Below are 23958 nucleotides of genomic sequence, written 5' to 3' on the forward strand. Positions count from 1 at the left end.
CCTGCCCATGGGACCAGACACACACACAGGCTATGGTCCCCCTCCCGATAGGAACCAGCTCAGTGCCCACGGGAGCTGGAGAACCCATTTGCTGAGGCATTTGGGGCACTCTCACTCACTCGGCACTTGTTTCAGTGCTGGACCCCAAGTGAAAGGGCAGTATTAAATCCCACTTTCTGGGGATTTCCCTGGCCGTTCAGTGGTTAAGACTCCATGTAGGGGGCACAGGGTTGATCCTTGGTCAGGAAACTAAGATCCCACTTGCGTGAGGTCTGGCCAAATTAAAAGCAGAGGGAAAAAAAATGCTACTTTCTGGCAGCAAATTTAAGATTTGGTTTCACTCAGACCATTCCAGTTGAGTCATGCTACAGCACTGAGACAGCTCCCAAACTGAGGGGTCACCCACTGGCCCTGGTGGGGGGTGGGGGAGGGCGGCACCTGGAGGAGACAGCCAAGGGCGAAAGAGAGCAGAGCCTGCCCACCGACCACCCTGCTGTCCCAGCACCACCTACAGGCAACTCAGTCCTGCTCCCAAATGGCTCTTAATCTCTGTCTGGCTACCCAAGAATTCAGTAACACTGTTTCAACTGCTTTTTTTTTTTTTCTTTTTCTGAAGGAAAGCACTCAATTTCAGCAACAATGTTTTGCAAACTTTACCCTTTCCCACCAAATTTCTCCATCCTCTTGATTTTGTGTTGCCAAAAACAACTCCAGTGTCCAGGGTACAGGCAAAAATAACAGCCCTGCCAGCAGAGACTGGCCGGAACTCTAGCCCCCAGTCAAGCCCTTGACCTTCACAAGCAGAATCTTGGTTCTGTGGCCTTGATGAGCCAGAAGCTCAGTGCAAGGGGCAAGGGCACCCTGAGCTCCAGACACCGGACCTCTGGGGTCTAAAGCTTGTCAAGAGTGCTCCCACCTCCAAAGCAAGGCAGCATCTGCAGTGCTCCTCACTAGAGTCCCCCTCCATCACGGCCAGTCAGGGTCCCACCCAGGGTTCTGTTGACCACCTATTCTTTTCTACTCCACTAGTTCTTAAACAGGTTTCACAGATGCCTCTGACATGCTGATAAAAGGCTCTGGATCCTCTTCTGAGCAACAAGCAAACATACATATACACAACTTGAGACAGACAATTTCAGGAGAGGAGTTGCTTCCCGGACCCACCGAGGCCCGTTTGTGGGGCCAGAGGGGTTTCTAACCCCCGACTTAGAGCACTAGCATCTCTGTCTGCAACCCCTAACACTCTTCAGTTACCCTCCTGGTAGTGGCTCAGTGGTAAAGAATCTGCCTGCAGTGCGGGAGACCTGGGTTCAACTCCTGGGTCAAGAAGATCCCCTGGAGGAGGAAATGGCAACCCACTCCAGTATTCTTGCCTAGAGAATCCCACGGACAGAGGAGCCTGGCGGGCTGCAGTCCACGGGGTCACAAAGAGTCGACGAAGCGACTCAGCAGCAGCAGGACTCAAGCTTCTGAGTGTTCCCACCCCTCCCTGGGTGGATCCTGAAAGCAAGAGTGCCCCCTGCTCTGCCAGCAGCCCCAGGACACCACGGGAGGAAGTTCTAGGCTTTGTGCACTGAACTCTGGGTACTACATCGCTACAAGACACGTGTCACCTGCACAGGCGGCAGCCACTCTGCCCTTTTCATTTGGTCCCAGTGATACCACTTCACAGAAATGACAGAACACGTGGAACTAACACAACATTGCAAATCAACGGGCGTGTCTGGCACGTAACGTTCAGTCGTGTCTGACTCTCTGTGACCCCATGGACTGTACCCCTCCAGGCTCTTCTGTCCATGGGATTCTCCGGGCAAGAATTCTGGAGTGGACTGCCATTCCCTTCTCCAGAGAAGCTTTCCGAGCCAGGGATTGAACCCGGGTCTCCTGCATTGCAGGTAGATTCTTCACCATTTGAGCTACACGGAAGTCCTCTACACTCCAGTAAGAATCTTTTAAAAAATGAAATGACAGGGTGGAGCAGCTCTGGAGGGATAGGATATTGTTCATGGCTCATCCTTTGGAGGGTCCCTTGGGAGAAAGATGTGGGTCCCGACTGAAGCGAGGGGGATGTCACCTCAGACATCAGTGGCAGACAACCGAGGCCATGCCCCAAAGCCAGGTCAGCAGAGCGCGAAGCTGGCGCGTGCCTCCAGCCGCTCAACTGATACGCCTTTCTGCCCCAGGTATGCCAGTCCGCTGGCCCAGCTGAGCTCCTCTGGACTGACAGTTGCAAATACCCTGAGGGAACACTGAAAGCTCCCTTTGTGTAAATTTCCAGGGGACTTTCCTAGGTGCGCTGACTCAGAGCTGGTCTGCAGCCCAGGAGAAGCCGGTGCCGGGCTGAGCTGCTGAGTGAGGAACCCGGGTGCAGGAGAGGGCATTGCCCAGGAGGGGTGGACGCCCCGCTGCAGCCGCAGCCCTGCGAGCTGGTGGTGCGGAGAGCTCAGGGAGTCTGGGCCCCAAGAAAGAGGTGTCGGGGATCCGGCCTCTCAGAGGGAGATGTTGTCGGCCTCCCTGTTGGGCAGGCTCTGAAAGCTTCTGACTCAGTCTTTCTCTTCACGCCCCAGAGATGAGGGAACAAACGGGGCCTGAGATACCAAAAGGGGGCCTGACTGGGAGCCCTGACCCTGAGGAGGAAGCGCGTCACCACACTGGGATCACCCACAGTTGGGGGGCGGGGGTGGGATGCAACTGAACTGAGGGAAAGCCCCCCAGGGCTCTCCCTGAAGCACGCCCCACTGTGGGACCCCGAGTTCACAGACCAGCCGGCGGCTCAGGTTCCAGTTTGGGGCCTACTAGAACTGTCCCCTGGTCACTAGAGAAGCCCCGATGTTCAGCAGGCCCCTGCGCCAGCCAAGAAGCTGGAGGAGACTTCAGGGACAAAAGGGCTGGGCAAGAAGGGCCCATCCAGGAGCAAGTGTGGGAGAACGGGGTCCAGCCTCCCTGCCCACTCCCTGGAGCGGTCACTTGGCCACTAAGACCCTCCAGTCAGGTGGAATCTATCCATTCTCTGCCAGGGACAGCTTGGGAAGCAGCAAAGTTCCCCTGGCTGGGTCCTTGGCCCCTGGAACTATTCCCAGCCCTACTGCTAACCTGGGCAAATCACTGCAAAGGCTCATTATCCCAACGGTGACTCCTAAACACAGATGAGCTGACTCAACAACCGCTTTACTGGGGGGTTCAAGTGCAGCCTGGCCTAGCCCTGCCCTCCAACAAGGAAGCACTCAGAAGACTCCCAGATCCCTTCAATGGCTTGTCACTTCTACCTCTTGTTTCCATTTAACTCCTGATCATCCCAGCACTCAACATAGAAAATAGTTGTTTGGTGCCAATGAAATCTTGTCACAGATTTAAGGTGCCCTATTCCGAACAGGACTTCCCTGGTGGCTCAGGGGTAAATAATCTGCCTGCCAATGCAGGAGACGTGGGCTTGATCCCTGGTCTGGGAAGATCCCACGTGCTGTGGAGCAACTAAGCCGGGCCTCACAACTTGTTGAGCCTGTGCTCTAGAGCCCAGGAGCCGCGACTACTGAGCCCACAGGCCCCAGAAGCCGTGCCTCACAAGGGAAGCCACGGCAATGAGGTGCCTGTGCACCGCAACGAAAAGTAACCTCCACTCGTCGCAACTGGAGAAAAGCTCGTGCAGCAACCAAGACCCAGCACAGCCAAAAATATCTAAACAAACTAAAAAAAAAAATACAAAGAACCAAGAACTTCGCCTAGGATTTCTCCTTTCAGTGATGAATTCTAAGCATGGGTACCACAGATAAAAGAACAGCTGTGAGAATCCATATCCCACCTAGAAGGCTTTTCTCCTCCGTCTCCAATTTTTAAGACTGAGCTTCTGGATACAGGAGGGCTGGAGGGCCCACAGTCTTTCTCTGCAGAGACGGCTGCTCAGTCCCCACCCCTGAGAGAGGTGTGGAGAGGCGGCAGGCCCTGAGGACACTGCTCTGTGGCAGTGGTCTGCTGCCCCCCTCCCTGGGCCCTGATCTCCAGATTGGATGCAGGCCTTCTCTCATCATTCTGGGCTCAAGAAAACCAACCTCCTACCCTAAGGTTGGCCCTTCCTTGAGGAGCTCCTTCCCTTTAGACGTCCTCAGCCGAGCTCCTCAGAACTGCCCTGGAGACCCTCAGGCAGCACCCAGGCCCCCCAACCTGCTCTCGGGAGAGAAAAAGACAGGACAAGCTGTCCCTCTCCTCCAGGAAGCAAGCTCCAAAGGAGCCAAGATTCCCGAGCAGCAGGAGGGCCCCACCTCAAGCTGGCAAGAACTGCTGGTTTAAAACACAGAGGGGAGACAGGTGCCAGAGGCAGGGGTCAGAGATCCTAGGGGCCCAAATGAATGACACGCTGAGCTTGGGGCAAATAAGGAGAACTGGAAAAACCAGAAGGAAAAAAAAAGGGTGGAAGGAAGAATGGGTGCAGAAGGGGCAATGTCAGTGGAGACAGGGTGGCCGGGCTCTGGCCAGCGTCTGCACAGCACAGGCTGTCGAGTCAGAGAGAGCACGACAGCAGGTTCAGGGGGGCCATGCCTGCGACCTCTACAGATGATGCTTCACTTGATCTGAGTCTCTGAACCTGGGCTCAGCGTGGAGCCTGACTGTCCCTCACAGCTGCTCCTTCCTGCAATAACAAGACTGACATCACTGTTGTCAGGGAAATGGTGTTTTGATTAAAATCATGTGACAGCTACTTCGCGATTCAATAAACAAATCCTCTGTTAACCCTCGCCTGACAGAGGCCCGTCGGCAGCTCTGTCAGCAGAGAGCAGCCACCAGGGGCCAGTCTGGGAGGCCCCAAACAGGCACCCGTCAGCGCAGGAACTGGCCCTCGTCCCACGGGGCCATCCTGTCTTGGGTCAAGAGGCAGGCCAAGCCCCGGGTTGTGAAACGGTTCCCGCAGGGCCCAGAGGCCAGTGGACACTGGAGGCAGTTCCCAGGGCTCTCAGTAGCCGGGGCTCACCCCGACCCCGCCGGGGGCAGATGGGCCAATCTGCTACGTGCCACTGACAGTGAGTGAGGGGTTAAGAACAATTTCTGGTTTGCAACTGGATGACTTCCTGGATCACTCACTTGGCTGCTGGCCCCTGACACACAGGGCTCTGCCTGGCAACAGCCAATTCCCTTTCCATCTCACCCGGAGTCCATTTCCTTCAGTGAGACAGACTCAGGGAAGGCTCCCTGAGTCAGGACAGGGGGTTTTACCGGGCTGACTGATTTGGAGCCTCAGAAGCAGAGCACAGCTGGGCCTCCAGTGCTGGAAAAGACACCCAGTAGACAGGACAGGGTTGGGGGGAGGTTCTCTACCCGAGAAACAGAGCCACCAGCACCCACCACACAGGGCTGCTGCGAGGACGAAGGGAGATTTTGCTGGGAGCCTGACAAGCTGTCTGCAGTTACCAAGTTTCAGGGTTCAGGACATGGCAGCAAATGCTGTTTCCCCAGCTTGTGGCCATCAGGGGCCGCCTCCAGACCTGGCAAGTCTGCCACAGAGGGGTCGCCTCAACTAGTCCACGAGCAGATCACAGGCAAACCATGTGTTTAATGGCATAGTCAGTGGACCCTGAATGTGTAGGAAAATATAACTCCTTCTCAAGGAAGTCTGTGGCTTAGGCTTAAAAATGTGAAACTGTTATTCAGACGTGGTAGTTTCCCTGAGGCCAAGTTCAGTGAAACAGAGGCAAGGACCAAAGGCTGCTGCAGCTGAGGGTACTGTCACCTCAGCCCTGCCTCCGGGTCGGGGCAGCCACTGCAGGGAGAGCTGAGCCGCTGGCCCTGGGAGAGCGGTGCACACGGCAGGAAGGGGAGAACGTTCAAAGATGAGGTTGTAGCTCAGGGCCTGGGCCAGAGCAAAAGATTCTCATGGCCGCAGTTCACAAAACATGAAGGAAAGGGCATGAAGATTTGTAAGACAAACGTTTTGATGTTAGAACTGTCACCAAGCAAACGCACTGGAGTGGGTACAAAAATACCATTATCTTCCAGATAAACTAAACGCAGCCTGACATCAGCACATGGCAGCCAGCCCCACTGTGCTGCTTCTCTGAAGGAGTCTGTAAGTCATACGTCACCCTCCGCACAAACAGCCCCAGGGCACTGGCTGGCACCAACTTTGCTGAACTTGAACTTGGCACATGTCCTTCAGAGTGGTGTCAAGGAGCAGGGGGGCGGGGGGGGGCAGGGGGGGTGGTGCCTAGTAAAACATTCAGACTATTACCCAGTAAAATGGTAAATGGTTTTTTCCTTGAATGGAAGTGACTACCTGAGATGAATTGTAGCAAGTAAGAACAGTCTCTTCTGGGAGGTATGTAGAAACAGCCTGCTTCAATAAGCAACTCTTTACCAACCACCTCTCTCCTCTGCGTTGGGGGCAGGGTGGCAGGGTGCTGGCAAGCCCACCCCACCCTTCAGAAGGCATTCCCAGAATGGTCAAGAAATATACGTAACATATATAAAAACAGACTCCCCTGGTCCCCGGAACTCCGCCGTCCTCTCAGGGAGAGAGCTCAAAGCTCTGGCTTCGCCACCTCTGGCAGCAGCCCCAGGCTGCGCTGGCTGCCCTCCACCCACACACCTCAGCCCAGGCGACGGAGGGGCCCGGGCCCGTGGCGTGAGGGCACTTACCTTCCCCGTGTCCTCTCCAGGCTCTCTGGGTCTCAGGAAGTGGTTCTTGTCAGGCCCAGGGGCGCTGGGCTCTTCACTGTCCTTCACAGGAAAATCTAGCTTCCTCAGCCTTTGGGCCATCGCTAGAGACACAGACAGCAGACGGTAACAGACCCCGCCAGGCCGCGTCCCCAGGAGCTCCCCTGCGCCTCCTCGCCACGGCCCTCAGGTGCGCCAGCCCTGCGATGGGGATGCACACAGGCCTTCGGGCACGGAGCTGGTCCACCCCCGCACCTGACTGAAGGTGCTTTTTCCTCAAGGGCCATGGGAAGAGCCACCCTACTGGGCCTAGGGTGCCAGCCGGGTGCTCCCCCACCTCTGGGTCACTGACAGCCTACAGAAGCTCAGCCAGACAGGAGAGACTTGGCTCCTTGCAAAATTGACATCAATTTAAGACAACAACGCTGAAGAAAGAAATGACTTGGCTTTTCTGCCCAATGAGTAATTAAAATCTCTTCATCCTCCAGAAAGATTTCCATCTCAACTGAACATTATGTAATTTCCTGGGAAAAGCAGGCTCATGGAGGCAAATGGGGAATAGTTAAGACTATTCTAGGTACAAAAAAAGACTGGAGACATGTGAGTGAACGGGAAAGAAGAGCATGGAGCTGGATGGAAAACAGGAGTATGAGAGAATCCCAGAGAAGCAATTACATAACATCAGACCACAATCTCTTCATTGTTAACTAGAGAGAACAAGGTGACCGCTCCTTCCCCCTCCAGTCTGTAACCAGGCAGTGCTTAGAAAGGAGGCTTTAAGACCAGAAGGCCAGGAAGGAAAACAAGCGTCAGAGGAATTTAAGTGAAAGGCGAGAGACAAGCACCCAACTTGCTGGGCCACTCTGCCCTGCCATCCCCAGGGCAACGGGACCAGTGTGATTTCCTCAGGGAAGAACCAGATTTTTAACTCCATGACAACGCAGCGATTAACAACACTGCCAACAAGCCAGCGTTACCACAGCCCAACCACTGGGTCAGGAATGATATGTCTGATTCCCCTGGAGGTCCATGCAGTATCTTGGCCGCTTGGAGAAGACCGCTCAAAGGTCAGGCTGCCGTCTCTGTTGATTCAGGACGTGCTGTCCAGCAAAGACCCCCAGGGCCTAGAATCATAGTGGCCAAGCCGCGGGATTTCTGTGACCTGAGGGCGCCAACATGACTGGAAACAGTCACGCTGGAAACCATACATTAACCTGTTTATGCTTACGAAACCAAATGCACTTCAGGTTCGTATCTTCACGACAGCATAGACAGAGAAACAAGATCTTGTCTCTTAAACCTGTGAAAGTTAAACCCCACAACACTAAGATGAATTCCACTCCTGATAAGACTTTTATTGGCATAACACTGTATACATGTCTCTGCTTCACTTTTCTAATCAAACAACTGCTGTAAACTGCCTAAGATGGGTATCTATGGCGGCGTTTATTCCAGGCGCTGTACAATCCAAATACAACTGCTGCCTAAGATTGGGGACTGGGGAAGGGCCACATAAGAGCAGTGGAATTCTTTTATTGTGTCAACAGGAGAATGAGAATAGTCTGGTACCTTGGCTGACTTGTTCCACACACACAACACAACAGAAGACAGGTTTTGGAAATTCACTGAACACATTTTTATTGAGCACCTACTATGTACACCAGACACTGACCCAGATGCTGGTGGTACAGATACAGCAGAAGACAAAACAAAAACCCCAGCCCTTACAGAGCTCCTGGAGCTTACATTCCTGTGAAATTAAGGCAAGAAAACTAATACATGGACAAAAGGACAAGTTATGGGCCAAAGAACAGTTCCTCTGAAGAATAACAAAATGGATCCCTATTGTTGAAGTCAGAAGAAACAATGAAGTCCCTACAGGGTGACCCAAAAACACAGGGCCCTGCTGAGCTCCCTGCCCCAAGCCTGAGAAAGAAAGGGTCACAGTCTCCCCTCTGCCACATCTAAGGGTGGAGGTCAATGCACAGTGCTCCCCAGCAGGGCCACAAGGCCAGTGAAGAGTCTGTCCACAAACCAGAGGAAAGCCATGGTTGTGTAAATTCGTTTCAATCAAGACAACAGTCTCTCAAATATGAAATTCAATGAAGATGAGCATTAACTGCAGGTAATAAAGAAAAACAAAAAGAACCATGAAACAAACATTGTTTACAGCATAATAATTAATGATTTCTTCAGGGAAAGAAAAGATTTTTTTGCCTAAGAAAATATTTAATCCTTAGCCCAGAAGTAATAAAATAGAAAATTACTATAAACTAGTTTGGCAGTTTGAAATGCACTCAGATAATTTTGATTTTAAATGTTCCGCTTTTCTAAGGTAAGACAAACTTTAAAGTATTTGGTCAAACTTGGTTTTCTGAAATGGTTTAATGTACAAAGCTTCCTAGAAGTCTCTGTGTCTTCACAAAACACAACAGGGCTCACTGGCTTTAAGAGACTATAAATGAAAGAAACTACTTGAAAACCAAAATGGAAACAAGCAGACTACAGCAAGACTCAGACTCAGCAAGATGCACTGAGAGAAAAATAAGCTACAATAAAACCTCATTAATTAAAAAGTCATTAGTGCAAGGCAAGTTTGATTAGGTGAAAATTGTTCATAAATTTAAAAGAAAAAATACTTAAATCCTCCATTAAATATGTGTGTATATCTATCAGGTATAAAGAGCAAATTCAATGTATCTAAATAAAGGTGTGGCCGGTATTTTAATATAATTGATGAGAGTGATTAGAAACTAGGCATATCAAGTGGGAAAAGGGTGCTTTTTAAAGAGCGTTTAAGTAGTTCAGAAACATCAGGCTTCCTTACATACAACTAATTTGCTTCAGCAAACCCTTCAGCTTTAAGTCATTATCAATTCCAGGAGGAATTAATGAGGTTTTACTGTAAAAGTAGAATAACATTTCAAATGATAAGATTCCAGCATCACCCATACCAAACAAATACTGAACCTTCCGTTTGGAAAGCTATTACTGTGCAATAGCAAAAACCAAACGTCCACACAGCTGGAAGCAGAACCAGGTAAGGAGCAGGAAATCCTCCGTGCTGTCCCACTGGTTCCTTTACTCATTAGAGATGCAACTGCAGTCTACAATCATACCGTGGAACCACTGCTTACTCAGGGGCACTAAATTTTAAGCATCTCAGCAGGGAGAAAGAGGAGTATTTTTGAACGCAGTCACAGTGGGGAGCTGCAGAAATGGAGTTAGGTTTCAACACGACACATTAGGAGCAAGATGTATCTGCATTTCAGGTTTCTGGATGACATGATTACAGCCACAATCGAGCAAATAAAAACCAAAACGATGAACACATGAACCCTGAGCATCCACATTCCTCCTTCGCGTGAGGCACTGACACGGACCATCATTATCCAGGAGAATATGGCTTTCACTACAGTTGAATCTCAGTGTGTCTCCCAAGTGGAGTGCTTATAAAATAAGTTATTCTAAACCATGTACATTTAACTTTGGAATGGAGACACACAGATACATGTAAACATCCAAAGAGTCACTCTGTTCCATGTCTGGGTCCAAAACCCGTCCAGGCTTGGTGGACTATTAAACAGGCTGGGACCTGATTAAACAATGACGATGCAGGAGCCCAGACAGTACTAAATAAATCATTAGGAAACAGTCAAGAAATGACTGTGCCAAGTATCAGAAATTGGTCACAAACAATAAGAACAGTTTAAATTATCCCAACAAGGAAGACAAGTGAAAAACAATGCCATTTCATCTTTAGAAAGAATCAAGTCACTGAAATTTGATTTCTTGTAAGTTGCTGCCATTTGCTCGGATGAGGTCTTGAAGGTTTTCCATTTTTTTTCTCTCCACCCAGTTCAAGAACACATTGACTAGAAGTCTGTGATAAGAATTTAGTAAAGTCTTTCCCCTCGTTCCTCGTTATGCCAGTGCAAGCACTAGAAAATTCCAAACAAAATGAAGTTAGTGGTACAGAAAGTACATGAACTATGTACGCGAATATTCAGCGCAGCAACAATGATCCCGAAGTGCAAGACTAATAGCTTCTCACAGTGGTCAGCTTCCTTACTGTCAGGCTAATCCAAAGTTAAACTTTAAAAACTGATTCAAATCCAAACAAAACACTGTTCTTACCAGTAAGAATTATTTCCCTACCCAGCCCTTAGATATGGAATTGAGAAAATGGCCTGCCTGGTGGTGGGCCAAGAAGGTTCTACTCAAAGAGGAGACGGTGTTTCAGGAGCTCACCCCCTCCCATGCCCAGGTGCTCATCGCCTGGCCCACTTAACACCACTCACATCCTGTGAGCCCAAGCCAAAGCTGGAAGGCAGAAACAGACATACCACTTATGGCTTCCTGTGCAAAATACTTGACATCCATGTCTTCATCTTGGCCTAGCTTCTGTAGTACCGGCTTAACCTCCTCCTGCAAAGCACTAAAATCCAACAGCATCATTTGTGAAAGGCAGTCTTCTGAGCCAGAGAAATGCTTTATGGTATGTAATATATATTATACTCTATGGTAATTTTCACAGTTTAAAATTTTTTTAGTATTTTAAAACACCTATAATATTAACTTGACAAGTACCAAATAATTTCTCTAAGTCTCTGCAGAATTACCTTTGGACAATGGTCTACACATGTATAGAGCTTAAATATAAAAGAGCAGACACCCTCAAAATTGGTTGTTCAATTACTTTATTATTGTCTTTAACCTAACCCACATCTTAGGTGATGTGAAAATCACCAAATCTAATTATAGCTATTTCTGCCTACATGGGGTGAAAATTTAAATCTACTTTTTAAAAAAGAATATTAAAAATCTTACTCGGTATCTAGAATTGGTCCAATTTTCTGTAGAGATTTGGCCACATTGAAACGGACATTTGCTACTTGGTCTCCTGCCATTTTCAATACAATCGGCAGCATCTGCTTAGTGGTTATTTCCTGACCACAGGCTTCAGACAGTGCCTTGAAAAAGAAATAAGACAGCACATTAAAAGACACCTTTTTTAAAAAAAGTATCCCCAAATCTAGAGAGATAAGAAAGTAACTGGCCACCAGGAAAATGTTTCTAGTGTGAGTATGTGATGAAAGATACAAGGCAGAACAGAATCCCAGAATTAGACCAGAATTCAAAACTGACTTGACTATAGAGTTTAACACAAATTGAAAAACTGACGGTTTTCTCTCATCTCCTAAATATCCAACTTAATCAGTAGTAAGAAATATAGTCCAAACAGAGGACAACATATTCAGGATTCAGAAATACAGTCCTGAATAACTGGTTTAACATCAGAGCTTAACAAAACAGCTATGTAATACTTACATTAATGCAGAATAAAGTGGTCATTCTATGCAAGTAATTAGGATCATTCGCCATTACTAACACTTTGGGAACGATGGTATTTTGTGCCCACTCTGTACCAAACTTCTGAACGAGTTTCATGAGGTTATTGGTGGCAGCTTCCCGGATGGCATACACTGCAGAAGAGGTGAAGAAGACATTGTCGTGCTGCTCACATCACGGGCGTAATCTAGTTTACTTTTCCTTACGCCATCGTCAAAGGTGGGCCAAAAGTAAAACTCTGTAAACACTCCAAATTTAGTCAGACTGCAATGGCAAGCATGCTCAGCTATGACTTCTAATATGCTGATGTGGTCTGACTACAGTTTCCAGATGTCCAAGGAAAAGGGAAGTAAGGAGCTCATTACAGGCATCACTAATTAGCAAATATGAGCGCCTGCCAACTATGTGCCATGTGTCACAGAAAGAATGCATAAGTTACTTGCCCCCAAAGACCACATACTCAAGCAGAGAAGTGAAAAATAAAGCGTTCTGAGAAGTTATGGGGTCTAAGACGCATTATAATAAAGCATGCAATAGTAAAGACCCTGAGGGCTGTAGGAGTTTAGAGGACAGAGAACACGGAGGTCTGGGAAGGCTGTGGGAAACACAGGCCTTGCACTGGGCCTTAAAAATTATGGAGGATGTGTCTAAGTGGAGAGAAGAGGGGAGGAATTCCTAGAAAGGACAAAAAAGTTACCCAGGACACAAAGGAAAAAACTGTAATCTGTGAGACTGTAAGTTTGAACAGTTAGGGTGGAGCCAGACCGGGCTTCATGAAAGCTAAATTTAGACTGTAAGGAAACCAATGACGGGTTTTTAAAGCAAAGATGTGGCCGTATGACCAATGTGGTATTTTAGCAAGATTATGCCAGCAGCAGCAAGAACAGCTGAGAGAACGACAGCGAGGAGGCTATTCAGAGGCCACTGTCATCGTCTACACAACAGCAAATAAAAACTTGAGACTGACTTGCCTTTTTTCCCCTTAAAAATGTTTCTGTTGAGGCAACACGTCAAATGCCTTCTGTGAATATACCTGCCTGCTTTAATCTCGTAATTCCCTACAAGGTCATTTAGCCAAGACATCATAAATCTAGATAATAAAGGCCTGAGCCACAATCTTCTCAACAACTAGTTACTACATACAGCAGCCAACGAAGACAGGTGTGGCAACGCTTCATCTTACACGTCCCATACACTCAAAATTTGGCCTTAGGTAACAGGGAAGAGGTCAGTACCCACTCCTTCTTCTACCCCTCCCTCCAGGTGCGCCCAAGGCTCCTGGCTGACAGCTGGGGAGTGACAGGCACCCAGGCCACAGCTCTGAGCCCGGACAGCTGACGTACGGCTCCCAGCCAGGAAACGGCCACTTCTTCCCAGGCCAGAGCCTCTTGGGCGCCACCGCTGGTGAGCACAGGCCAGACACTTTAACAAGGGGCTAGATTATTACCAACATGCAACCTGACCAGAGCATGTGGGAGAGGCAACCTGCCATCGATATTCAGCAGCACTCTCGAAGGAACACGCTCAAGTCACCTGTTCCACTCATAACAAAAACTCCCTCCCTTCACCAGCACAGTCTTTGTTTTGAGCACACTGTCCCCCACCAACTTCTTCCCATCTGTGTCTTCTCCCCTCATTGTTTTTTTATTTGCTTGAGATTCTTCTCATCCTAATGCCATTGCCATAGGGAAGCGATCTCATTGCCAGAGTAACCAGAGACGAGAGCTCGGCCTTGACCCAGACCTTAACTGCACTCAACTCCACTTGGCCAGACGCCTACTATGTTCTTGGCTCCTCTCAATTCTGCTGTGAAAAGAATGCAAACAAACCACTCCACGGTTCTGCCTCTCCTCTCTGCTTGTTTTGTCTCTCTCCCTCCTTCTTCCCTCTCCCCTCAAGGTCTGGCTGATGTGCAATGTTCCTCTGAATTTCTAACACACTCTATATGTGGTGTATTACTAACTTTGGTACTTTTTCCTTCCTCCTATAAAAAATCAATTCCCCTTCTAAATTCCTCTCTCTGATCAACACTATCCACCCAACCATGGGAAAAGAGGGTAAGTGATACTGTCTTGCTTCTAGTTCTCTGTACTTTTTCACAATTTCCTCTTAGTACTTTAATAAGCAAAAAAAGTTTCGAAAAATTTAACAGATCACTGATCACTACATGGCAGTTATCTAAAATGCAAAAACAAAACCTCCAGCAATTTCAGAGCTGACACTTCATTGGTTCAAAGAATGCTTGCAAAGGCCACTTAAGTATGCTGCTGCAGAAAAAGACACAAGGGTCTCTTCTGCTCCTAAACTGGAAGACAAAAAATCAGAGAAAAAAGAAAGCATTAATTAACCTGCATTGACAGGTGAATTCTATATAGAAAAGATGTCAGGAATTCAATTCTTTGTGGAACATCAGGATTTTAAAAGTATGTCAAAATTAAGTGTAGAATACTAGCTTTCAAAGAAAGTATGGACCAATCTGCTGGGACTCACTAACATTAATATTTATCAGAAATAATATGAACATTTTATTTCTAAAAAGAGAAGACTATCTTACCTATGATTTCACCAAACCTTAGTTTCATCTAAGAAGAAAAAAAATGAAGCCTTACAGAGACAACTTTAGAGGACAAGAAAAAGAGAAATAAAATCTTTGCAATCTAGTTTGAAAACAATGAGATTATCTACATTTACATGTCTTTACGAAATTTACATTTTTTGAACCTCTCCTCTTCACTTTTTTAACCATATGATCCAACTGGCAACCCACTCCAGTAGTCTTGCCTGGAAAATTCCATGGACGGAGGAGCCTAGTAGGCTACAGTCCACGGAGTCACAAAGAGTCGGACACGACTGAGCAACTTCACTTTCACTTTCTTCAAAAAAAATCAGTTTGGCAAGGACTGACGTCTTGAAATGTGATGCTTCATCCGGGACGTCAGCATTTCTGTCCACTGATTCAGCTTCAGTTCAGCACAGTTATTTAACACCCACTACGCCAAGTCCTGTGCTTTACACTGGAGGTATTCTTTTAAATCACTCAGGAGAGCTGGGTTTTTTCTTTTCGTTTGTTTGTTTTGACCCTTAAAATCACCTACCTGCAGAAGCAGATACAATATCCCCTCTACTCCCAAAGGAGGGTCTCAGAGACACCCTCAGAGATATGCTAAAGTATATAATAAGGTATTGTGGAACTGAAGCAAGATACCCATCATAAGCACCAAAATATGGAACCAAAGCTCCCAGGACATTGTAAGTGCTCAGGGCCCTCATCTGCACAGATCTCAGACCACACGGGAGCTGCCAGGTCTGGACAGGAGGCTGACTCTGGACCTCACTGGTAGACAGAGGCCCTCTCCGACCCATCGCTGCCCAGCAGACAAGCAGACATCCAGACCTGAAACCTTGTTCAAAAGTCAACTGCTAACAAGTGAACATATCAAATAGTTTTACATAAAACATCAACTGTGTATTTTGATAAGCAGCAGTTTCAGCTTTTATTTTTTAACACAGTATGTGGCACTAGAGGAAAAAGATTCTGTGATTGCTGAAATGAGTTATGCTATAAATGCACAGAAAAGATAGTGAGCCTCTCACCCAAACCAGAAACCGGGGCCCTCTCTATCCTAGGGGACAGGCGATGTCTTCCTTCCACGCCCTGACATCTTTGTTGCACCACTGCACACCTGCTTCTCTATGTCACCTCAAAGAAGCCCACGAGCCATTTCTTCCCCCAGGTCTTTCTTCTGATTCCAATCCCTATCCAACTCAGTCTACAGTGGCTGAAGACACAAAGATGGCAAAGGACGGTGGAACAGAAGACCTTTGAATCAGAAAGGAATGAGTATATGTATGAAAGAGAAAAAATAATATAATGGAAAGAGTGAGAAATAGAACAGAGAGATTGTCCAATGAAGAAAATAAAGTTTCAGATAGAAAAATTGGTAGAAGATAGAAATGTCGAATTTTTTATCAGAACAAGCTAACTGGACTTTAATGAAAGACTGTCTTCATCACTACACTGGTAAAACAAAATATGGTCAGATTAGGGTTCCTTTCTGAAAAGGAAATACACAAACAAAATGGGATATATGCAAAAACACAGGACTCCCATTAACTTATTTACTTACCATGGTCCACAAGCCAGGCCATACATAAAGAATTCAGCTTTTCATCAAAGAATTCCACACCCTATGGATACAGAAGATTCCATTAATACACGTCTCCAAAGTTTAAAAATCAAGGTCTATTTATATTACACCAAAGTGACCTGAAAGCTAAAAAAAGTCACTTATTTCCAACTAAGCTGAATTCATGGACCAGCCAGAAAAAAGAATACCATGAGGTCTGATTTACAAACTACAAAACTACTTTATTGGATAGAAATCATAAAGAAAAGGTAAATGAGATGGCCCAGGGACTGCTAAGTGGGAGAGAAGAGAGTGGCCTGGAACCAGACACTACGCTGCAGAAAGAACGCAGCATGGACAGTCTGCCAAAAGATCTCTATGGAATATCTGTGAAAACCAGCCATCAGGAAAATACCAGTCAGAAATACTCATAATTCTCAAAATTCTCCCTTTTTGGTTAATATCTTTTTTTTTTTTTGGTTAATATCTTAATAAATCCTTAAGGATAAAGAACTTGACATCAAGAAATAGACTTCTCCCCAATTAAAGAGAGCACCCTGGGATCCATGGGAGAAAGCAGAGAGAGAATAAGCAGGCACAAGACTACAGGTGGGGTGGACCCATCCCAGTTCTCCCCATCAACGGTGGCCATACCAGCACAGGCCACAGACAAGCTCCTCAAGCTGGTTTACACAGACCTAGCACCGTGGACTTCACATCATGTGGGAGATGGCTGTGAACTACGCTTTCCCCGCACCTCTCTCTTGATGCCTACATGTTCATACTCTTTAGCTTCTTTGGAACCTAAGAAGTTTCTGACCAGTGACCACATATTTTAAATACAGAAATGTTATACAAGTGCTTTCAAAATATAATAAAATGGCTTCATAATAATAGGTTATGAACCGGCTTTAGCATACATTTGGATTACCATGTCTGCTCTCAAAGACTTATTTTTCATTTCAGATCATGGATTTCTCTGAGTCCTAATTACCTTTTATTTCCTGATTCTTGTGGTTTAGCCTTACATTTACTCACTATGGTCCATAAACCAGGCCATACATAAAGTCTTGAAGGAATTTTATAAATTGACTACCTGAAATAAAACTCTTTATGGATTTTTTTTAAAGAATAAACTATATAACACTAACAGATGTTGAAGTTGTATAATAAAACACTTCTGACTGATGCATGCCACCCCTGCTAGACAAGCATGAAGCAAAGTCACCAAGTGTCTGTTTCCAAGGAACAGAGTTTGTTAAAAGAAACGGTACTGAAATTCACCGTCCCTTCTGGACAGTTACTTCAACCTTCAGCAAACCAGTTAACCACTGCTGCTTTCCACTCTGAGTCATGACAGCCAACACTTAGGAACAGAAGATGACACTCAGTACTTGGGAATGGCAGGACAACTCTGGGAGACAGTGGAGGACAGAGGAGCCTGGCGTGCTGCAGTCTGTGGCCACAAAGAGTCGGACACGACTCAGCAACTGAACAGCAGCAACGGTGGGGGAAAAAACCGACAGGATGACTTTGACCCCATTAGGTATCCTCTACTTTTTCAAAGTTCACTTTATATCACTTCACTTTTACAAAAGAGCTGTAAAAGAGTACATGTCTTCACTAACTGAAAGAAATCTAAATTGCATTTCTCCTTTAACGAAAAAAGGTGAAAACAGTATTCAGTGTTCGTTTTGCAACAAGCCAACGAACCCTTAGACAGGCAGCAGCAAGCGTGGCACGGCCAAGCTCCTTCCCTGAGCACTGCACTCAACATCTCATTTCAGCATCAGGGACCACTGCGCCAGACTGTCTGTGGGCATCTGTGCTTTCTCTAGTATCTCATGTATCTGTTAGCAGGATGTGTCCTAAGGTAACTGCTTCTTTGCTTTACACCACCTTAGGCTTGCAAAAGCGCTCTTAGGGATGCTCTACTTTCAGACAGCGGGGAAACCTGAACACTGCTCTCTCTGGCATCTATTATGGAGAATGGGACACTTCAAGTTTTACAAAACATGATCCCACAGACATGCACAAGACACATTTCATAAACTAAGTACACCAAAATAACAATACAAAGTCACTAGTCCAAGAAAAGAAAAAGTAAATCTCATATGCTATGATATGAAAGGAACAGAAGTGAAAGAGGAGAAACAAACTGCAGTAATACTGGCTATAAACTGACACATTATGCGCTTTCTCAGAAACTAGTCAAGTATTCATTTCTCTCAACAATCAACAAATGTTAGGTGCCTGATTAATGCCACACCATGGGAGGCACTGGAAATAAAACACTGAACACAGCCCTGCCCAAAAAGAGATCAGCTGTCTATCTCCTCATCTACATTTTAACGGTTAATAGTGACGTGCAACCACCATGATGAGGGCACATCAAACTCAGAACTGACTAGGGTACCTACTATAAAAGAAAGGAAAGGATATGGCTATAAAACCCAACACTGAAATTTTAACTAACTTGTTTTCAATAAAACTATGCATAAATCTCAAATAGTAACAGATAATGTGATAATACAAACTCTGGCCAAAATATTAGCATTACAAACTTCAACACTCCTTTTTCATATGGGGAGTCCTCAACTCCCTTTAACCATAATGCAAGAAAAGTGGTAACCAGAGACATTTGCTCAGAGTACAGGCAGAGAAAGAAGCTTCCCTGAGCAAAAGTCAAATCTCGAAACCATACTCCCCTTTCTTCTCAGATAAATATTCCTTAAGTCACAGAGTCATTAAGTATCACAAAATCTATGTGACATATACCAAGAAATTATATATTCTTCTACGGCTTTGCTTTCAGATGGTGGGAAGGTGAAATGTGTTTTTATAATACCTTTTTGTTAGATACAAATGCACTGATGAAAATGAAAACCATTCTACAGGCAACTGACAGAGACCATACCTTCTCATGCATCTAAATGAACATAACCACACGAGCCATGTGGGCCTCCTGCTGGCCCTGGCGAGGCTGCTCCACTATGTGATGCTATCCTTCAGCTCACACAATACCCACACTCACCAGCTGGCCTGCCAGCAGTGGCATATACTCGATGATGGCCAGCCGGACCCTCCACTTCGCATCTTCAGCCAGCTCCACTATGGCAGGAAGGAGTGACTGAGAGAGCTGCCGGATTCCAATCACTTCATTTACACAATCCAAATTGGAGATGATATTCAAACGAACTTCAGGACACTGCAAATACACAAGAGCCAAAAAAGCACATATAAAGATCAAGTTCTCTGATCGATATTCTCCTACCACCATGATGAGCAAATAAATTTTAAAATGAGAAAGTTACTTGGGTGAAAAAACTATTGTCTTGGAAGAAATACTTAATACTGAGTACACAAATAATTCAAAGTGCATAATTTAGTTGACTTAAAACTCTCAATGAAAAGTCTATAGAAATGTAAAGAGCACATAAGCTATGAAATCAAATTACACGTATTCAAATCCCATATGGACCACAGCTGAGACTTCAGGTAGGTTATTTTACCTCTGTGCCTCACCTTCTTCATCTGTAAAATGGGAGTAATAGTTAAGACCGACCCCCAAAAATAAGATTGCTGTGAAAATTACACATAATAATAACACATGCAAAGCATTGATGATCACGCCTGGCAAAAAGGGTAATTTTTATAATACTATATCTAAATTTTAATGAGACTTTTCAAATAAAGATCCATTAAGTTTAAAGAGAAGAAAAAAACAATGAATATAATCAGGAATTAGGCAGAGAAGATGGACAGACATTTTTACATCTGTATCAGTGGCCCATTTTCTCGGGAACTTGTAACTCCATGCCCAAATACCATAAATGGTTTAAAATAAGTTACTTTTTCAGTGACATCCCAAACAAAAACCAAACCAAATCACCGACTATCAAAAGACAACAAAATTTATAGCCAGACTCACCTCATCCTTTAACTGAGCTAAAAAGAGAGGTAGAAGATGTTCAATGGTATTCTCTTTGCCCAAAATGGTAGACAACCCCATAATTACAGAAGCTAGAGCCGACTTGACATGTTGATTTGTATCAGATACTAATTCCTAGAATAAAGTCAAAATTAAAAGCCTTTAGTTTTTTTGAAAGACAACAGAAACTTCCATATGATTTCCCAAGGAATTTTAAAAGACATTACTCTTTCAATACTGATTAGTCGATAAAGTTTCCTCAGACCATCTGTCAGATAAAATAAACCTATGCAAAAGAGAGCATTTTGTACTTACAAAATAGTAATAAGTAATAAATACCAGTGTCACACATTAATATACCTGTCCCATTCATCCCTGGTCCACGTTTAAACCCAAAGAGCTTTAAGGTAATACAAACAAAAATTGAGGTCAGGGTTACCTTCACAAAAATAAACTAAAGTGAAACAAAAAATAAACTAAAGTTAGGTTTACCTTTATATAGGGCAGAATTTGATTCATAATTATGGTCTCTCTACCTTCCATAGGCAAGTTCTCACAAAGTTCTAAAATATATAAAGAGAAAGAAAAAAAAATGCTTATGTTGTCATTTACATAGGAGCCAAATGAAGGAGCCATTTACAAGGAGCCAAATGAAGAAATTTAACCAGATTTATCAAGTTTCAAGTTAAATCAAATCATATGTTTAAGCAAATAAGTTCCAAGGAAGAAAAATGGCTACTTTTAAATGCACTTTTTGGTCAATCTATATGCCACTGTGTACCACACCAATCCAATCTGGATTGGAATTTTTTTTTTTTTAAACAGAAGCTATTTGGTTTTAAATATATAAGGGAGTAGCTTTGTGTGACAATGTTAACATTTTAACACATTAAAATCATCTCTATTTATCTGAAAACATAATCTAAGACAAAAAATATTACAAAATTCACTGACATAAAAAAATGCACCAAAGTGATCTAGTTACAACATAAACTGACACCTTAACCTTTTACTTTATGGGCAGCAGCTGCTCGGACTTCAGCTTCACAGTCTTTGAGTAGGTTCTGAAAGGCGGGGATGAGGTCATTTAGGGTGATTTTTGGACCCACAGCTTTCTGGAGCTATAAAAGAATTTGTACAGGTTTTAATGTACTCTAATCAAAATAACTTAACAAGCACAGTGCAATCGTCAAGTATAGACAGTCCCCAACTTATGATTGTTCAACTTAGGATTCTTCAACTTTAGGATGTTGTGAAAGCAATAGACGTTGACTAGAAACCAAATTTCAGGTTTTGAATTTTGATCCTTTCCTGGGCTAGTGCTATGTAGCGCCACCCCCCGTGATGCTGGGCAGAGCGGGGAGGCCAGAGCTTCCCGTCAGCCATGGAATCACAAGGGGGAACAGCCGATACACTTAAAACCGCTCTGTTTTTCATTTCAAGTACCAGTAGTGAATAAATTACATGAGCTATTGCACATTTTATTATAAAACAGGTTTTCTGTTAGAGTATTCTGCCTAACTGTAGGCTAATGTAAGTGTTCTTTAAAAGTTTAAAGTAGGCAAGGCTAAGCTATGCTGTTCAGCAGGTTAGGTCCATTAAATGCACTTTCAACTGCAATGGGTTTCTCAGGACATAACCTCATCATGAGTCTAGGAAGGTCTATGTATATTTTTGCCTCAAGCACTTCCAATTCAGAAACTTTTGGTTATGACAGCAAGTCTGTGGGTTTTTGGGGGGTTTCTTCCTTTTAGTACTTAAAAAATGTCAGTGCACTAATTTTACCTCTGAAAATTTGTCAGCTACCATATAGCGAACTCGCCAAGATTTATCTTCTGCTGCTTGTCGAAGTGTAGGCATCACCAAAGCCTCAATGTCCTCCTGAGACAGTAACTGGGCGATACTGACGCAGGCTTCCACAGCTAGCAGGCGCACTGAATCCTAATGAACAAAATTCCTTTATGTTAGTCAGACAGTATTTTCTGAAAGCCATGAGGCAGTGTGTGGCTGCGGTAGTGCTTGGGTGTCCTTAAAAAAAAAAAAAACCACATTATAAGCAGTTCATGTCTTTATGTCTTGAAATAGCTGTTCCCTTTGCCTGAAATGGCAGGCATGTCAAAGCCATAAAGGCAGAAATGACTGTTCTCTGAGTGAATAGCAAAGTTAACGACGTTGGTTAGAATACAGAATTTTTCGTAAGGAAAATGAAATAAAAACGTAAAGATTATGTGAAAAAAGAACATTTTAATGATGTCTCTAAATCCTCACTCTAAGAAGCTGAGCAATAAAAATGAAAACCACGCTTGTACCAGTGTTTATAGAAGATCAGAACAGAGGAAGAGAAAGGGGGTACGGCTAAGGGAGTTCCTCAGGAAGCTCAGTTTTCAAAACACTCAGTTTAGGATGGCAATAATCCGAGTTTAGGCATGAGATGATGACTCGGAAAAATACACAGAAAAACACAATTTTTAAGTAATTTTTAAAAAACATTAAATTTAAATGCTGATGATCAAGGACAGAATAACTTCTGAGATAGCCAACCCTAGAAAACCCAGCAGAAAAAATCAGAAAGTTAAGGGATTAATGAATTCAACTTCCCAAATGTAAACTGCCAAGTATCAGCCTAGTATCTATATATCCTTTGTAAAAGTAGTAATATACAAATAGATAGATCAGTGAAAAATTAGGAATTGAGACTTCAGATTGGGGAATCATAAATATATTAGTAGGAATTGAAAATACATAAACATCTGAGCCCCCAGATGAAACATCAAAAACTGTAAGAGTATGTAACATACCTACACGTGTGCATCCGTGCACACGCACGCACACAAGAGGCAACAGTGCCTCCAACTTTCCAAATGTCATAAATTTAAAAAATTACAGATCAGCAATAACCTACTACACGCCCAAGACACTCACTACTCTATCTAAATGAACAGGCTAAAAAGGCAGAACTGTATCTTTGGTAGTGGTCATACAGCTATTTTCAGATATTTTCAGATTCCAGAAACTATGCTGAATCAAGGGGCTACTATCACCGATGTAAATCCATACCCATCAATACTTTCTCAACTAATCAACTACTTTTCTGCCAGAACTCCTGATTTTCTTCCCTGTATCTGCTACTCCTCCTGGAATCTTCTCCATCTTAGCAGTGACAGCAGTATCCACCCAGTTTCTCAAGTAAAATCAAGAAATCTTGATGCCTCTTCCCTTCTCCCAATTCAATCACAGTTCTACTGACTGCCTCCAAACCGATCCCCAGAGTCTTTCCATCTTCACCATGCCACCCTAGTTCACCACTGTCTCTTGTCAGGATTATTGTGAAAGTCTCCTAACTCGTCTTGTTCCTATTCTCACCCTCCACCTTACAATTTAGTTTCCCACCTAGAAGCCAGAACAATCTTTTAAAATTTTAAATGACATCAAATTACATCCCTGATTAAAATCTTGGTGTGTTCTCATTACACCTAGAAAAGAAAACCCAAACTCAACACCCTGCTTAAAGGACCCCCACAATCTGGGCCCTGATTATCTTATCCAAATTCCTATCAGAGTCCTTTTCACCCACTATGTTCCAACCACAGGATCTTTATATATACTAAATGTCCTCTCCTCTCGGAATTCTCTTTTCCTAGAGCTCTGACACACTAGGAAAGGGCGTGGCTGGCATTTTTTTGTTCAAGTTTCAGTTTATGCCACCTCTTCATGGCCCTTCTCTGACTAACCAGTCTAAAAGAATGCCCATAATCACGCCCCACCACTATGTTACCCTACCCGATTTCCATCCGTTTTTACATTTATTTGCTGCACTGGGGTCTTAGTTGCAGCACATAGGATCTTTTGATACAGCGCACCAACTCTCTAGTTGTAGCACAAGGGCTTAGCAGTTGTGGCATGAAG

General features: G+C 44.7%; 1 protein-coding gene across 4 annotated transcripts in view; it reads right to left on the reverse strand.

Annotated features, from left to right (window-relative positions):
- The window catches only part of PPP2R1B (protein phosphatase 2 scaffold subunit Abeta), a 35380-nt gene that overhangs the window by 3548 nt on the left and 7874 nt on the right, over positions 1-23958 (reverse strand). For 3 of the 4 annotated variants that reach the window (XM_061440263.1, XM_061440264.1, XM_061440265.1), the window contains exons 6-15: positions 21838-21993; positions 21059-21173; positions 20545-20615; positions 20053-20187; positions 19156-19329; positions 16122-16182; positions 11974-12128; positions 11473-11615; positions 10989-11080; positions 6625-6746 (exon numbers count right to left, since the gene is read on the reverse strand). In XM_061440263.1, the coding sequence (XP_061296247.1) occupies positions 6625-6746; positions 10989-11080; positions 11473-11615; positions 11974-12128; positions 16122-16182; positions 19156-19329; positions 20053-20187; positions 20545-20615; positions 21059-21173; positions 21838-21993 (1224 nt within the window). Of the gene's footprint in view, positions 1-6624; positions 6747-8254; positions 10584-10988; positions 11081-11472; positions 11616-11973; positions 12129-16121; positions 16183-19155; positions 19330-20052; positions 20188-20544; positions 20616-21058; positions 21174-21837; positions 21994-23958 lie in introns of those variants that run through there. The other variant, XM_061440266.1, reaches the window with a different exon arrangement.

Source organism: Bos javanicus, chromosome 15 (genome assembly GCF_032452875.1).
Source record: "Bos javanicus breed banteng chromosome 15, ARS-OSU_banteng_1.0, whole genome shotgun sequence".
Classification (NCBI taxonomy): domain Eukaryota; kingdom Metazoa; phylum Chordata; class Mammalia; order Artiodactyla; family Bovidae; genus Bos; species Bos javanicus.